Here is a 15,688-nt window from a genome sequence, read left to right on the forward strand (position 1 = left end):
GGAATCACAGCATTGTTCTTTCCTGGGAGCAAGGCAGGCAGCTGTCTAATATGGGCAGAGAGCTCTCTTTGGAAGGATGAAAGACACTGCTCTGCCTATTCATGAACATCTCTTAATGGTTTGTGCATGTACTAGGAAGGGTAAATAGTGAATGGTAGTCCCAGAGAAAGCCACACTATTGCGTATCAGCTGGGAAGTCAACTTGCCCCCAGAAAACAGTACATTCTTTCTTACAGTTTATATACTTACAAGTTAGGACAGGAGAAGGCAGGAGTGGGGAGGGATAGCGGGTGAATGTGGGGAGGGGCATGAGTTCTACAGGGCCAGAGGGTCCAGCAGTAAGTTTGGCAGAAAGGTGTGTTGTTTGTTTGCTAAGTCGTGTCCAACTCTTTGCGACCTCTTGGACTGCAGCACTCCAGGCTTCCCTGTCCTTCACTGACTCCCGGAGGAAGCCTTTTCTCCAGGGAGAGAGGTTCCTAGCTACTGGGCACATGGAGGCCCATTATTTGCCAAAGGAGGAGTGTCAGTTATATTCAATACACTTAAATCCCTAAATTTCAGGTCTATGTTTCTCTCCATAAATTTCCAAATTTTCATGCTTATCACTCAGTGTGAAGTCTTCAGTGCTTGGCAGGTGATCCATTTCAAATCGACATCTCCAAGGTGTGAGGCTGGCAGGTAAGTTTATAAAAATCGAGAATTCTTAGGAAAACTATAACTCATAAGTTGGGACACTAAGAATTTGGGAGCTGGAGTTCTCAAGGATGGAGAAAGGGGTTCTTCAGCTCCCCAAAGTTTGGGAAGTTTGGAGTTCATTCAGGACTTAATAGAAGGCAATATTAAGAGACAAACGCCAAGAATCCAGGGCTGGCTCAGGATCCAGGGATTGGGAGCACCGCGTATATTAGGGGCCTGCTAAAATGCAGATTCCTTGGCCCTACTCCAGACATAATAGCTGGGATCGGACTCCTCAGGGGATTCTGATACCTCCAGTCCAGGTGCTGACATTTGAGAACCACGGGCTGCGGGTTGGTTATCAAGCTCATGTTTGCAGGACAGCCGTATAACGATGAAGGCTTCAAAGAAATCGTGTAGCCTTTGCAGGGGAGGAATACAATGGACTAGCTTTGGGAAGGACAGACTGGTTCAGAATGGATCTGGCAGCCTAGGAGGGTCTGGAAGAGTAGTTAATTCGGGAGGAGCAGGCAGAGGGGCGGGTCCGGGTCGGGTAACAGCGCCTAGATCAGCACCGGTAGCAAAGAGCGAGCTGTGTCAGCGTTAAGTTTCTGTGTCCGCGAAACAGAGGGCTCCAGGAGCTGAGCGCCGAGGTCCGGCACGCCCATCCCTGGCTCCACCAGGGCCGTCTACACCCCTGACCTTTCGTCAGGGCGCCACCAGGCCCACAAAGCGAGACCCCGTCTGGTGGCGCGAACAGCGCGCTCAGGCGGCGGCCCCGGACGCTTTCACCTCAGGAAGTGACTGAGACGCTCCTTCGGGCAGGTAATTACCGCTTCCCCGCCCCTCCCTACGTCACAGGGAGAGGGGGCGGGTCGGCTCTGTGACGTCGTCGGGCGGGTGCCAGCGGAAGTGGCGTGGAGCGGCGGTGCGGTCTGGGTAACGGCCGGGCTAACGATGGCTGGCATTTCAGCTCTGAAGCGACTGGCGCCGTTCGCTCACGTTGGAGGCCACCTCTTCAGAGGCCGCTGCGCGAGGGCGGCTGGAGCCCGTGGCGTCCGTCGGTGAGTATTGCCTAGGGTTGGGGCTTCGCCCGCTTCTAGCGGAAGGCACTAGCCTTCGGGACGTCCTCACCTTGACGCCAAGCAGCAGGGGCCGATCCTGGTCTGCGGCGGCCTCCACCCCTGAGGCATGCTGGGACTTGGAGTCTGACGGCGCGATGCCGGGGCCGGGGGAGCCGGTAGAGGTGTGTATATGACGGTCTCGGGCCAGAGGGAGGCTGCCCCCGGGAAGCTGACCAGTTGAACGTGGAGACAGTTGGAGCTAATCTGGAAGCAAGGACAGGAGCTGAGGAGGCGAGGGCGTCAGGGAGAGGAAATCACCTGTACAGGGTAGTTTGAAGCTTCAAGCTTGAGGCAAGATGAGGCCAGAGGTGAGGCCGGAGACCTCGGGTCATAGGGAAAGAATGGTAGAGGTTCCTTATGCGTGGCTGTGCCCTAGCTTCCCTGGTGGGTCGGACAGTAAAGGATCTGCCCGCAATGCGGGAGACCCGAGTTCAATCCCTGGATCAAGAAGATTTCCCCAGAGAAGGGAATGGCAACCCACTCTAGTATTCTTGCCTGGAGAATCCTCTGAACAGAGGAGCCTGGCGGGCTACGCTCCATGGGGGTCACAAAGAGTCGGACACGGCTGACCGACTAAAACACAGAGGCCTGCCTGAGAGATTTCCAACAGAGGCGCTGATCGGTCGTTTTAATCAGATGTCACGTGGGCACGTTTTAATTCTAAAAAGTTACTAAGGTTGTAGAGTGGAGAATTAGTCCTCCAAGGCACGAGAGTGGAGTGGGAAAGGGTGGGAAGAGAGCCAAAAGTGGATGTTTGGGCAATGTTGGAAGTGTTCTTTTTAAAAATATTTTATAGAACAGTTTTCTGTCCCTCCCCCACCCCCAAAAAAAAAAAATTGAGAGGAAGGTACAGAGATTTCCCATAAACCCCCCAAGCCACACATGCATAGCTTGCTTCATTATCAGCACCCCCCACCGGAGGGTACGTTTGTTAACAGTTGATAAGCCTATGTTGACAGATTATTGTCAACCCAAAGCCTGTAGTATCCTTTAGAGTTTACCTTTGCAACACCAGAATTTAAGAGTGAGCAAAAGCAGAGTCACCCATGGTGTAGCGGGAGAAGCCCACTGGAGAGCCCAGTGCTGATGCCAAGAGGGCAGGTCTACCAAAAGCAAGCTGGGAGTGCAGAGAGATTAAGAGCAGGACTGAAAACAGTACACTGGATTTTTCCAGGTGATGTTCCAGGCCCCTCTGACCACGGTCCACACTTTACCAAGAGGCACTGCAAAAGAGTGGTTAAAAGCAGGATTCTGCCCCCAGACTGTCTGTCCAGATCTCACCTCTGCCACGCTCTTGCTGTCTGATCTTGGAAAAGTTTCATGATCTTTTAAGAACTGAGTTTTCTCACCGGTTTAATTGGGATAATAATGTTGACTCCCAGGGAAGTAAACGAGTAACAAATCTCTGAAGTGTTGTGAGTTGCTGGTACTCAGTAAAGACAATACAAGTATTGTATAAAGAGCTGCTGTTATTAGGGAACTGAGACCCAGCTAAATGAAAAGATTGACTTGCCTAAAGCCACGTGTCTGTTATGAATATGGAATTGGGACAGATGTAGGATGGAGAGAAGGAAAAGGCATGTGTGACCTGAGAAGGACAGAGATCAAGAGCCACCAACAACAGCCTTTGAGCCTGCGTGGGAAGACGAGGGGGTGTTCCTCTTCGCTGCAGTCTTGGTACTTCCATGCCAAGATTTTAATGATTTATTAAAAGTTAAAAAAAAATTAATCTGTCGTAGTTTCTATTTGGAGGGATGTTCAGGCCTATGTAGTTTGCCTTAGTGCAGTTAGCAACTTCTTGGAACATAAAATTAGATGTTTGTGGACTCTTTATATTCTTTAATCATGGCAATCATTATGTCGTCCATCCTTTCTCTAATTGCAGTGTTTCAAATCTTCGTTCAAAAAGATTTATACCTTGCAGTCAATGACCCACTTATTTCATAGTTAAAACAAGATGTAACTCTCACAATAATGAAATGTGGAGAGTTCCTGGGAAGGGGTTTAAACTATAATTTTCAAAACTTATTTTAAATGAGTTTAACTGATGGGCACTTACTACTAGATTGTATCTAAAACTTGTCAAAGAGGAAGCCTGTTGTTAATATATTGAATTCCCACCCCCATGGTTTGTTTACATAATGTAGTATCTCTATGCACAGATAGCTCCTGCATAGGTACTGTTAAATAAAATTGGCATACAGAAACAGTGTGATAAATTCAGGGTGTAAAGTAGTGATGCTTGACAGAAGCTTTTGAAAGTAACATGTGCGGAAGGTTATTGGTGGCTCAAACAATAAATGCGCATGGAAGCGCTTTGCAGTCTGTAAAGTTCCATACAAATGTAATACCATATTTACCATAAGTAAAATACATATTTACCATAAGTAAAAAATTAGTACTATATGTTAGTAAAAGATTACCTAAAAACTGACTAAAGTTTAGAAGCTGGCTTTAATAAATGTTTGAAAAAAAAGTAATATATGGTCACTGTAAAAAAGGATACATACTTACATGAATACACACATGCATGCAGAAAGAATACAACCCATTTCTTATACCATCCGTAGCTAATTACTATTAATATTTTATATAGAATCTTTCAAATAAAAGTGTTGGATAGATATTTACATAAATATGGAATTAATGTTGTTTGTGGGCAGTATTTAAGAGCTTGGGCTTTGTCACCAAACAATAATAATACTCCAGTGTCCTCATTTGTAAACATTGATAACCATAGATCTATCTCATCAGGTTGTTTTGAAAATTAAATGATAATATATAAAGTGCTTTGTGTGGTGTCTGACAGGTGATAAGACGCTCTGTAAATAGTAACTATTAGTAATCTTTTAGAGTAGAAGAGAATAAAAAGGGTACTGGGTAATATGTATCAAGAACCATGGAAGTAGTAATATTCACAAACTGTAGTGCATTTTGAAGTAATTTTACTGAAGTTTTTGTACAGATATTCATTTCTGTGTCAAACAAAAGGGAACATTGTTTTATAAGCTGATTCTTACCTGGAATGAAATTTGTGAACGTTTTATATAGAAACTTTCTTTGAAATTCTGTATCCATTTCTGTGTAATAGTATATGTATAGCTGCTGAAAGGGACTTGAAAGCAGCCCTGTTAGGTGCAACTTACACTATTTACATTAGATTCAAGCTATAATAATTAAGCTCCAACAAAATAAAATGAGTAGAGCCCTATGGATGATGTCCCACACCTTGTCAACAGTATCTAAATGAAAAAACAAAAAACAGAAAACTTGTTCAAACTTACTGTTTAAGTCTCTTTGCTTTGTTCAGTGCTGTTGGCTTATTAAAAAGGATCTAAGTTCTCTTTTCCATAAAGTGGTCTTTTAAGAAAGATTGTATTACTAATACAGCAGAGGACATAATTTGTCTTTGAAACAGATGGCTCTCCAGAACAAAATTAATTTGCTGATTTGTTTCTCTGGATAAGCTAGTGACCTACTACAGATTCACGATCCCTTAACCGTGTGGGGCCAGTACCCCACTAATCAGCACATTCATATCTGGTGTAAAACATGTGGATATTCACTGAATGAACATCATAATTATTAGCCTCTCGTCAGTTCAGGCCAGTTTTTGCCACTGCACAGGTTTACAGCACGCTTATGCAAGTGGAGTATTTTGAGGGACCATGGAGCATTATCCTTCTGTTTTTTTTGCGGAGGAGGAGAGAAAGGTTTAGTTTCTGGCTGTAACTCATAGAGTTTTGGATGAGCTCGAAGACAGGGCAAGCTGCTTCACATGTCTGTTTTGTCATGTAGGGCTGGCGGAGGTGCGCACATTGAGCCCCGGTACAGACAGTTCCCGCAGCTGACCAGATCCCAGGTGATCCAGGCCGAGTTCTTCAGTGCGACCATGTGGTTCTGGATTCTCTGGCGCTTCTGGCACGACTCAGATGCTGTGCTGGTAAGTGGAGGAGAGTAGTCCTTGTCCTTCTGTGGGTGTGGGGAGGGAAGATATGTTAACAGCTTAGATTGTTTTTCTGTTTGTAGCCTGTTTTTCTATCTGGAGGTATGTTGTCCTTATGTGTATGCAGGGATCCTTTTATTTTAGGAAACATTATCATCTCTGACCTTTTCCACCCAGGGATGTACACGTAGATACTGCGTGTCTTACGGTTGCCAATTGGTGGCCGCATCTGGAAGGGAGACTACAGAAGCTAATTCTCTTACCTTCCAAGCTGGGTAGGGGGTCATTGGCAGGTTAAGTTTCACCCTTAAATGTCTTTAAATGATACATGTCATCTAGTCTGTCTAGAGGCCCAAGGCAGCCAGGTTAAGTGGAATGGATGTGAGCTAATTTGTCTGAAGCAGGGAAATTAAGTACTGGTGACTTTCTAACATGTAACTGGCCTCAAATGAACTTTTAATCACATTTGCACAGATGCCATTCTCTAGGAAACTACAGTTTTAGGCCATTGAAATCCGTGCTTATTGATCCAGAATACTTTGAATTTCAGTAAATTTAGTTAATTTTTTTTAACGATAGGGAAAAATCTTAAATTTACACAGTGAGTTCTAGAAGCATCAGGTTGATTGGTGTCCCACTTCTCTCAGAATTGCTGTGCCCTCGTCCCCCAGAAAGAAGCTGCCTGGTGTCTGTGGACTGGCAGCACACAGACACCTTTGTCTCACTGTGGGTCGGCTGTCAGATCTGTGTGTGGCTGTCTGGCAGGAGATGATGGCAGGCCCTGGATGAGGATCAAAGCGGAATGAGCCCACACGAAGCTCCCAGGCCCCCGGCAGGAACGGCAGGACAGTTTGAGACACTATGTTTTGTCAGGGATTCAAGACAACACTGTTGTCAAGGGATTCACAACAATTCAGGGATTCTTGTGACGTGGGGTGTCTTTGAAATCTGTTGTCTCCATTCCCCCTTCCTTCCATCCAAAACTCATACTCAAATGCCAGCTCAGGCGGAAACTCCAAAATGGCCAAGCTTCTCAAATTCAGGCCGCAGCGCATTCTGAACAGATTGAAGAATAGTTGGACCATCAGATGGCTGAAGTGCAATAGAATTGCTCCTGGGGTATATAAAGGATTATTATTTAAATCACTTGCCCCACCAAGATTTCTTTTAAAATTTAATCAACTGTATGGAGTATAGATTATTAATAGTTTTGTGAAGTATAGATTCTTGAACTTTTTTTTTAATTGATTGTCCTTAGGGTCACTTTCCTTATCCCGACCCTTCCCAGTGGACGGATGAGGAATTGGGTATCCCTCCGGATGATGAAGACTGAAAACAGAGGCTCAGCTCTTGCCAAATGGGTGCACCCCATGTTTCTTGTTATGTTTAACATTTGTCTGTAAACATGTTTTGACTTTGCACCTATGGTGATTCTGAAGAAACAGTGCATTTTATAACAGTATAAAGAATAATTAACACATCATGTCTAACTTCTGCTTTTCCTGTTTTCACATTTGCTGTCATTCTGCCCCTTCTTCCCCCTACACACTTTTAGTCTCATCTTCCTTTTCATGTTTAAAAAAATTATTTTTTCTTAAGCTTTGTTACAGTTTAGGGTCCCATTTGTCTGTCTATTGATCAAAGACTTTAAGCACCAGCTCTGCTGGACAAGATAGATAGGGAGCTTGTTTGTAGTTACAAAAATAGTTCTAATTAAAAATTTGAGCATATGGGAATATTACATATTGGAATTGTGTGGAAATTAACTCTTTCAACAGTAAAAGGTTATGGCCCTTTCATTTTCCAGAACAGGAGGTTTTTCTTTCAAAAGGAAGATAGCTGGGAGGAATTCTTTTCCTCACAAATCCTTCAGGGATTAAGACACTGCATGGATAATAGATGTAAAATAAAGCCCAGACTCTTAAAGCTTTTTAAAAGAAAGCACAGGAGACTATCTTAATAATCTTAAGGCAGACAAAAAACTTTTGGAGAAAAGCACTGATTAAAATAAAACAGTAACTTTTATTTAGCCTCATCAAAAATTTATGCTATCACAAGATACCATTAAGGACTGAAATATATAAGCCACTAATTTGGAAAAAATATAGCATCTATATCCAACAAAGGGCTTGTATCTGGTATATGTAAAGAACCCCTATAATCATAAATTAGATTGAACAGTCCAACTGAAAAGTGGGCAAAAGCCTTGAGCAGATACTTCATAAACAAAGATACATGAGTGGCCAATAATCACATGAAAAAGGCTCTTAATGTCATTAATCACCAGGGAAATGCAAATTAAAGCTACAGTAAGATATCTCTTACACTTACTAGGATGGCTAAAATAGGACTGACAGCTTTAAATGTTAGTGACAGTTTGGAGCAACTAGCAATATTTGCTAGTAAGAGTGTAAAACTGTACAGTGATTTTGTAGAATTGTTTGGCAGCTTCTAATGAAGTTAAATGTGTATCCTAGGATTCAGCAACTGTATTCCTAGGATTTACTCAAGAGAAATGAAAACTATGTCTCCATAAGAGACATGTACAAAATTTTGCATAATATCTCCAAACTAGACCTAATTGTACATCAATGAGAGAATGGATAAACATATTACAGTATATTCATTCAACTGAATAATAATTCAGCAATTAAAAACAACAAGCTATAAGACGATCATTCAGATGAATCTGAGAGTCCTCATATTAAGCAAAAGGAGTGAACGTCACTTAAAAGTACATAATGATTCCATTCATATCAAGTCTACAAACTGGTGAAACTGTAGAGGTAGGGTAGGGGTTATGTGGGTGTATACAGTTGTCAAAATTCATTGAACTAAACCCATAGTATCTGCACGTTTTTATTTTAACTACACCTCCATAAAAATGTAAAAAAAACCATTGCACATTAATAATTGCCATCATTCAAAACACCTTGGAAATTGTTTTAAAGAATATGAAGCATTAAGTGTCAGTTAAGTGTTCCTGTTAAATCAGACTACTAGTATTGCTGTTATTTTAATTAGAAGTAGTTTATTGACATAAAAATTACAGCAGTTTTGAGTATGTGGGGTGGGGGGTGGGGACAAACAGTTAAGCTGTTTTACAGCTTGTTTTGTGTCTCTGGCTTTGCTATGGACCAGGCAGAGGTCCCTGTCCTCACCAGGCTTCTTTGTTTCTCCAGTGTTAGTAGGTCTGCAGCACTAGCCTCTCCTGTCTTCTCATACATTTTCCAATATTCCTGCACACAGTCATTAACATTTTAATGATTAGACTGTAAGCCTGTTGAGAAAGCAAGGTGATTTGACTCCTCTGCAAGGCTACTCACATGATTGATGCTCAGTGAATGCTTGAATAATTGAATGAACAAGAGCGATGGATTTGAAGCTTTCCAACTTTTGTTTCCCTGCAGGAGCCAGATGAGAATTTCAAGAAATTAAGGACATCATATTGTATATTAAAGTTGTAAATTAAAGTGTGTTGGCCAAGAATGAGGAACTGAGTTATGGATATTTCTGATGATGATTTCCTGTGCACTGAACTGCTGTGCCAACTGCTTGTAGCCCTTTTTGTGGATCTTCTTGGGTACCCCATGGTATAGATGATCAGTGAGGATCAAGGTTCAAGGAAATGAAGTCACCTTACTTAGGGTCACACACTGCTGAGTGAATGACATGAGGTCTGACCCCATGCTTAACAGCAGTGCCATGCTGCCTCCCTGCTTAGCTGTCTTAGTCACATGTACATTGACAGTTTGTAAAGATCATGCCATTTCTCTGCTGCTAGTGTTTTCTTGCCCAAAGTATACAGAGGTTAGAGGTCGGTACAGTCCATCTTGTGTTTATGTATCTCTTGTGGGCTCGACATTGTGTTGAGTCACCATTTGTGGAACTCTTAAGACAGTGTTCTTGCCTGGAGAGTCCCAGGGATGGGGGAGCCTGGTAGGCTGCCGTCTCGGGTCGCACAGAGTTGGACACGACTGAAGTGACTTAGCAGCAGCAAGACAGGTTTCTATCTAGGAATTCTTAGGGCCAGAAGAATGTGAGATAAGGGTGAAATAGGACAATGCAGTTTTTCAAGAGTTTGTTTCAAAGTACTTTTCAACTTTCTGTAGTATCATAATTCTGAGAGGAGGTGGGACAGAATTTTTTCTATCTACAGATAAAAATATGCACTAGAGTAGCTTAAGGACTTGCCCAGAAGCATAGCTGTTCACATTTTGATGTTTTTGACTATCTAGGTGTTGGGACTGCCATGCTAAACAAGACAGATGAGAACTCAGACTTTGGTAAGGACAGACAGACAAGTAGAAAGTTGCTGTGAAGGCAGTTAACACTGGGTGCTGGGTGGGTCCATGCTGATCCTTTTTGGTGGACAGAAGGCATCTGAGCTGAAACCTGACACAGAGCAGGAACCAGCTGTGTGGGGTCTGAAGGAAGAGTGCCCCAGGGACAAGGAAGAGCAAGGACCAAGGTCTAGGGTGGGACCACGGTCACCATGTTTAAGGGACAGAAAGTCCACTGGGCTTCCAGCAGGGGAGGAGAGGGTGGGACTAGATGAGGTCAGGCAGTGAGAAAGCTTCTCACAAGTTTTAAGCAGGGGGTGGTCCAATTTGAGTTCCTAGTTCCTAGGCTTTCACTCGCCCTTTGTTCTCCCCAGTGGTCAGAATGGGCCCAATGGCAGCAAAAGCAGAAGCAAGTGAAACAGTTTTTCACCCTCCCCACTGTTGCCTCCAGCAGTCCTGAGCCTGATGCACAGGTGTTGGACACTCCTGGTTTTGTGTTTACTCACCTGTGTAGGAGTGTGCTGTCTCACCTGGTAAGTATTCGTGGTCTTTAGAAGACCATCAGATTCCTATGTACTTTTTAGGTCTCAGTTTTTGTTGTTTTCCATTGTTGCTCCTCCCCCCATCAATAGAGTTGTTTGGGAAAGACTACAGTGAACTCAAGTAGGATAACCCCATTAGCTTTTTTCCTGAAAAATCAATCAGAATTGCTTGACTTGAATTAAAAGATTAAACTAGCCGTCTTTTAAAATCGGCCAATGTGGCCTCCATATGCTGAATCCTCTTTTCTATATCTGGGCTGTGAAATCACTTTGTGCTGATGCAAAAATTGTCCCAGCCAGCTTACTCTCAAAGGAACAAACCTCTTACTCTCCTCTTACTCTTTCCATTTTAGAGATGAGTAAGTTGAACTTCCCTTGTGGCTCAGCTGGTAAAGAATCTGCCTGCAGTGCAGGAGACCTGGGTTCTATCCCTGGGTTGGGAAGATCCCCTGGAGAAGGGAAAGGCTACCCACTCCAGTATTCTGGCCTGGAGAATTCCATGGACTGTATAGTCCACGGGGTCGCAGAGAATCGGACACGACTGAGTGACTTGTACATCCAACTTTAACTTCTAAGTTGAACTGTAGAGCGGTTAGGTAACTTCCTCAAGTTCCAACAGTTAGAGAACTAAGGTTCAAATCCTGGTTGGTTGGCTGTAGGTCTGAGTGAGGTAGATAGAGTAAAGCTTTGTGATCAAGACCTACCTACTCTTAAGTCATTTTATGTCATGACCTAGAGTGTGTGTATGTGTATACATACATATATAATAGGAAAGTTTTATGCAAACTTACCTGTTATATTTTCATTTTTATTCTATTCTACATTTAAACAAATGGTTGGTTGAGACTGATTTTACTACCCACTAATAGGTTTCAATCTGCAGTTTGGAAAACTGGCACAGTGAGGAACTCAGGCCCTGGAGCCAGACTTGCTGGGTCTGACTCCTGGCTCTGGTCACTTATTTATGGAATGCCTGCTGGGAGTTTGGGCAGATTACTTGTTTGAACTTTGCCTCAATGCCCTCATTTGTAAAATGGATTAAGTAGATTCAATGAATTTGCACATAAGCCCTCAGAACTACATTTGGCAGGAAGGAAATAGCCTAAATGGAAGCAACTGTTATTTCCAAACCATTGGGTCCAAACTAAGTTTATAATGACCCTTGAATCCTAGTTTGACTTTTATAAATAAGCCTCCACATGGAGACAAACTGTAAACATATTTCAGCAGATGCCTAAGCAAGATGCCTCTGCCTAAAGCAAGACAGACATTTAGGATGGCTTTTTCTTCCTAGTTACTGGCTAAAAGAACAAAGTGTTTTATGCTGTGGCCTGGTAGATGGAGAGATGTACCTTCATAAATGGAAAGGTAGGCAGTAAAAGAATTGATGGCAACAGAAAATATCGTGTCAAAATTGAACACACACGTGTGAGTTTACCCAGTTTCCTATGGAAACCTGAGTGTAAATAACACAACTGATTACCTAATAAAGTTGTGAGGTGCAGAGGTACTGTGGAAGGAATGCTTGTTGTGTGTCTTCTGGGAACTACAGATGTCCTCTTGGTCCCACCTGCCTCTGGAACTAGTCTGTGGAAGAGGCAGACCCCGGTGCCTGTTGCCACCATCTCATCAGGAGCCTCAGAGGACAGCAGGGCATAGTGGAGGAGACGGGAGCTGTCTGAGCCGGTACTGGCCTGCCTCAGCACTCGGCCTGTACCTTCTATCTCCTGCATGAGCAGTGGGCTTGTTGACTGGAGCAGACAGAAGAGCAAGTGGAATATGCAAGTGCCACAATCTCCTTTTCTAGCTACAAATTCAGTACCATGGAGTCCACACCAATTTTTATATCCAAGTTTCACTATAGCCATCACAACCACATAGTGTACTTGTGTGTTAATAAGTTGCTTCAGTCGTGGCCGACTCTGTGACCCTATGGACTCCTCTGTCCATGGGATTCTCCAGGCAAGAATACTGGAGTGGGCTGCCATTTCTTCCCCACCAAGGGATCGAACCGGTGTCTCCTCAGTATCCTGAATTGGCAGCAGGCAGGTTCTTTACCACTAGCGCCACCTGGGAAGCAAGTATATAGTAGTGATCTTGGAAACCTATTTATTGACAGAGTAGTGATCTTGGAAACCAAAGTCCTGACTTTTTAGTCCTGGCTGCATGAATCTAGCCAAGTCATCCCTGGGGATTCATATTTAGTAGCTGACGAGGAGACCATGTAATCCATAAGACTGAGCCACAAAAGCTTGTTTTTGGTGGGGAGAGGACCATGCCCCATGGCTTGTGGGATCTTAGTTCCCTCACCAGTGACAGAAACCTCACCCTCTGCAGTGGAAGCATGGAATCCTAACCACAGGGCTGCCAGGGAATTCCCTAGACCATATCATCTTTAAGAGCTCTTTTGGCTCTTAATATTTTACAAGTCTAGGAGAACTACATAGCCTAGAGAGTAGGCTCAAACTTTATTAAACCCCTGATACAATTTCAGAAAAGCTAGTATGGTATGTTTCTTTATAATAATAAAATTTAATCACAATAATTAAAGGATTCATAATTCTGGACTAGATTTTAAGGAAAACTATAACAATGCATTAAGAAGTGAATCCACAATTACACTCCATCATGTATGAAGGTTATTTAAGAGTTTCTGTTATGTGGTATTACAGAATTACATTTTTCAGATGAGAGAACTGCAGTTCAGAGAAAATACTTGTCTCAGCTTTTTATTATTCATTGGAGGGGCACAAAGATCAGAAACCAGATTCCTCAAACATGTGCCATCTTGAAGACTTCTGTTTATATTGTTCTCAGACACAGGGTTTCCCAGTAAAGTTTCAGAATTATTTCTCTCTCTTCTGGAAATTTTGCCTGGTAATATCATGTAGCGTTGATGATATTCTAGATGTCTTTCAAACTTCATGAGATCAAATGTATTAAGTCAAGGTAGCCAGCATTAAAATGGGAAGTTTAAAACATGAATGCATAGTTTCAAATACATTTATTTTTGCCTACAGTCTGTGTTCCTATAGAAAATATATCTTTGGAAGTTGTGTCAAAAAAAAGTCTGAAAGATACCATTCACAGTTCAGAAGACGGAACTTCTCCAGACTACTACTTATACGACTCAATTACAGCACACCCTTCGCCTGAGCCCCTGGAAGGGGGACAGTCACATCACACCATCACACAGCACTTGAGGATCATCAACATCAGACAAAAACTGTCACTTCTACAAGAGGGTAACTGGTGCGATGTACCAAGTATCTATCTTGACAACTTACTTTAAATGTATTTCTCATATAAATACCTTTTGCCCACCAAGCAGTAATTGAAATCTATGTAAAATTTCACTATATATGAAACAGTGTACACTTCTCAAGTCCCTCCACTGCCTGAAAGAACTGTCAGAACCCTCCTTCCGTTACTGAATGTGACAGTGCTAGGAAAATAACTGTCCTGATAAAGCCTTCTCCATGCAGTCAATCTTTATTATAGCAGTATTCGCATATTCACATCAAGTACATAGAACTTTTTTTGCCTTTTATATAGTACAGAGTTTTTAAATAACTTTACACAAATAAATTTCAATCTGAATTTCAGCTATCTTTTTTATTTAATTCTCCATGCGTTCTATCCAAACTGAACAATATTTTCCATTGTACAAATTTACATGAGAAAAAACTCCAAAGTACAAATGAAAGGACCTGAGCAGGAAAGAGAACTCAAGAAGTATCAAGAAGTGAGGATGGGAGAAAATCGGAAAAAAAAAAAAGATTCAAGCAAACATTGAGGATTAAGGGACAAGGAGACATCATCTGACTGAAAATAAATGTCTTTTTTATGAATTGAAAAATAAGCTTTAAAAATAGTTACTCCTTTGTAATTTTTGCAAAGCAGGAACAGAAAGGTCTGTGGACAATTAAAAACCATCTTTTCACTGGGCACTCTCCAGACTCCATGAAAACTTTTTCAGTGCTTGAGCAGAACTGAACAAAACCCAAACCTTTGGCAGCAAGAGAGGAGAGGAATGTGAATGTGAATCACCATAATGTTTGGTGTAAACCAGGGCCATTAACTTGCTGCAGTTAAAACATGAAGGAGTTCCCTTTCCTCTCTCTTACAGAATTGTCCTCAAAGTAAGAAATAAGTGAAAAGGTGGGGAGGTGGGATTTCATTTTTCTTGGTCCAAACCAAAGAGCAATCAATCATAACTAATAAATAGAATTCAAAGGGACATATGTCAAACAATTAATTGCAATCTCATGGTTGTACACTCCTGTTTTAGAAGACACAGTAATTGCTGAGCAAGGAAAAGGGTTAGAGTGTGTACAACCAATGAACGAGCTACGTCACTGTGATAGTCCTTCAGATCAGGTGACAGGAAGGCCAAGCTGAGACTATGAGCTGTGGCATGGCCTAAGGAAACAGAGAGGATCCAACAAACGCGTTTTTAAATGAAGGAGGGAAAATTTATAGCATACACACACACACACATCCCTGTATGTAAACTAACATAACATGAAGATAAATAAGACGTAAAGGTTAGCCATTTATATTGGTAATTAACACGAATAAAAAGGCATATGTTTATATAGCTGGTTTTAATCAGCTATGGAACATAGGCAAATGCATTGGGAAGGAATGCTTTTTTAAAAAAACCCATTCACAGCTTAGAATAAAAAGCACACTTATTGCACTCTTACATTTTATTTCAGGTAATTACAGTTTATTTCCCACCCTCACATCAATTTTTCCCTACCCCTAGACTTATTCCCATACCTTCCCCCCTCCCATTTTGGTCCATTCTGTGTACATCTGTGCCTAGTCTGAGCTTTGTTATTATGCTAGTCTGTTTCTTCCTATGTGACATATACTGTCAAAACACAAGTAGGTTAACACAAATATAACACAATAATTTTCAAAACAAAGCCAACTGACTAAGCAACTTACTCATAACTCTCATCTCCATTCCTGTAAACAGAACACTTCCTCTGCTCTATCTCTTAAGTGAATTTCACGCCCGATTCCCTACGTAGATTCTGCGATGAGAACCAGCCACTTGTGGGTGATGGACAATGTGCTCAGCCTGCCAGAAGAAGCAGATGGTCTGCA

The 15,688-nt window shown here is 42.3% G+C and overlaps 2 protein-coding genes across 3 annotated transcripts in view; one reads left to right on the forward strand and one right to left on the reverse strand.

The window, feature by feature from the left end:
- The first annotated feature begins 1,564 nt into the window (after positions 1-1,564).
- NDUFB2 (NADH dehydrogenase (ubiquinone) 1 beta subcomplex, 2, 8kDa) lies at positions 1,565-14,174 on the forward strand. The gene is made up of 4 exons (XM_010854961.1): positions 1,565-1,739; positions 5,598-5,742; positions 7,004-10,561; positions 13,591-14,174. The coding sequence occupies exons 1-3, from the start codon at positions 1,633-1,635 to the stop codon at positions 7,076-7,078; spliced, it is 327 nt and encodes a 108-aa protein (XP_010853263.1). The 5' UTR covers positions 1,565-1,632; the 3' UTR covers positions 7,079-10,561; positions 13,591-14,174.
- BRAF (B-Raf proto-oncogene, serine/threonine kinase) overlaps positions 5,689-15,688 on the reverse strand; it is a 176,759-nt gene continuing 166,759 nt past the window's right edge. Inside the window, exon 19 of one of the 2 annotated variants that reach the window (XR_826591.1) lies at positions 5,689-5,771. Coding sequence is in view for 1 of the 2 variants with exons in the window: in XM_010854956.1 (XP_010853258.1) it covers positions 15,658-15,662 (5 nt within the window). In the remaining variant the exon portion in view is untranslated. Of the gene's footprint in view, positions 5,772-14,043; positions 15,663-15,688 lie in introns of those variants that run through there. The other variant, XM_010854956.1, reaches the window with a different exon arrangement.

The sequence above is a fragment of the Bison bison genome, unplaced genomic scaffold (genome assembly GCF_000754665.1).
Source record: "Bison bison bison isolate TAMUID 2011002044 unplaced genomic scaffold, Bison_UMD1.0 scf7180017864352, whole genome shotgun sequence".
Taxonomy (NCBI): Eukaryota; Metazoa; Chordata; class Mammalia; order Artiodactyla; family Bovidae; genus Bison; species Bison bison.

Bases quoted from the DNA above. Each gene is read 5' to 3' on its own strand.
- NDUFB2 (XM_010854961.1), top strand. From the start codon at position 1,633: ATGGCTGGCATTTCAGCTCTGAAGCGACTGGCGCCGTTCGCTCACGTT. The intron at 1,740-5,597 runs GTGAGTATTGCC...TTTGTCATGTAG, and splicing joins GGAGCCCGTGGCGTCCGTCG to GGCTGGCGGAGGTGCGCACA. The intron at 5,743-7,003 runs GTAAGTGGAGGA...GATTGTCCTTAG, and splicing joins ACGACTCAGATGCTGTGCTG to GGTCACTTTCCTTATCCCGA.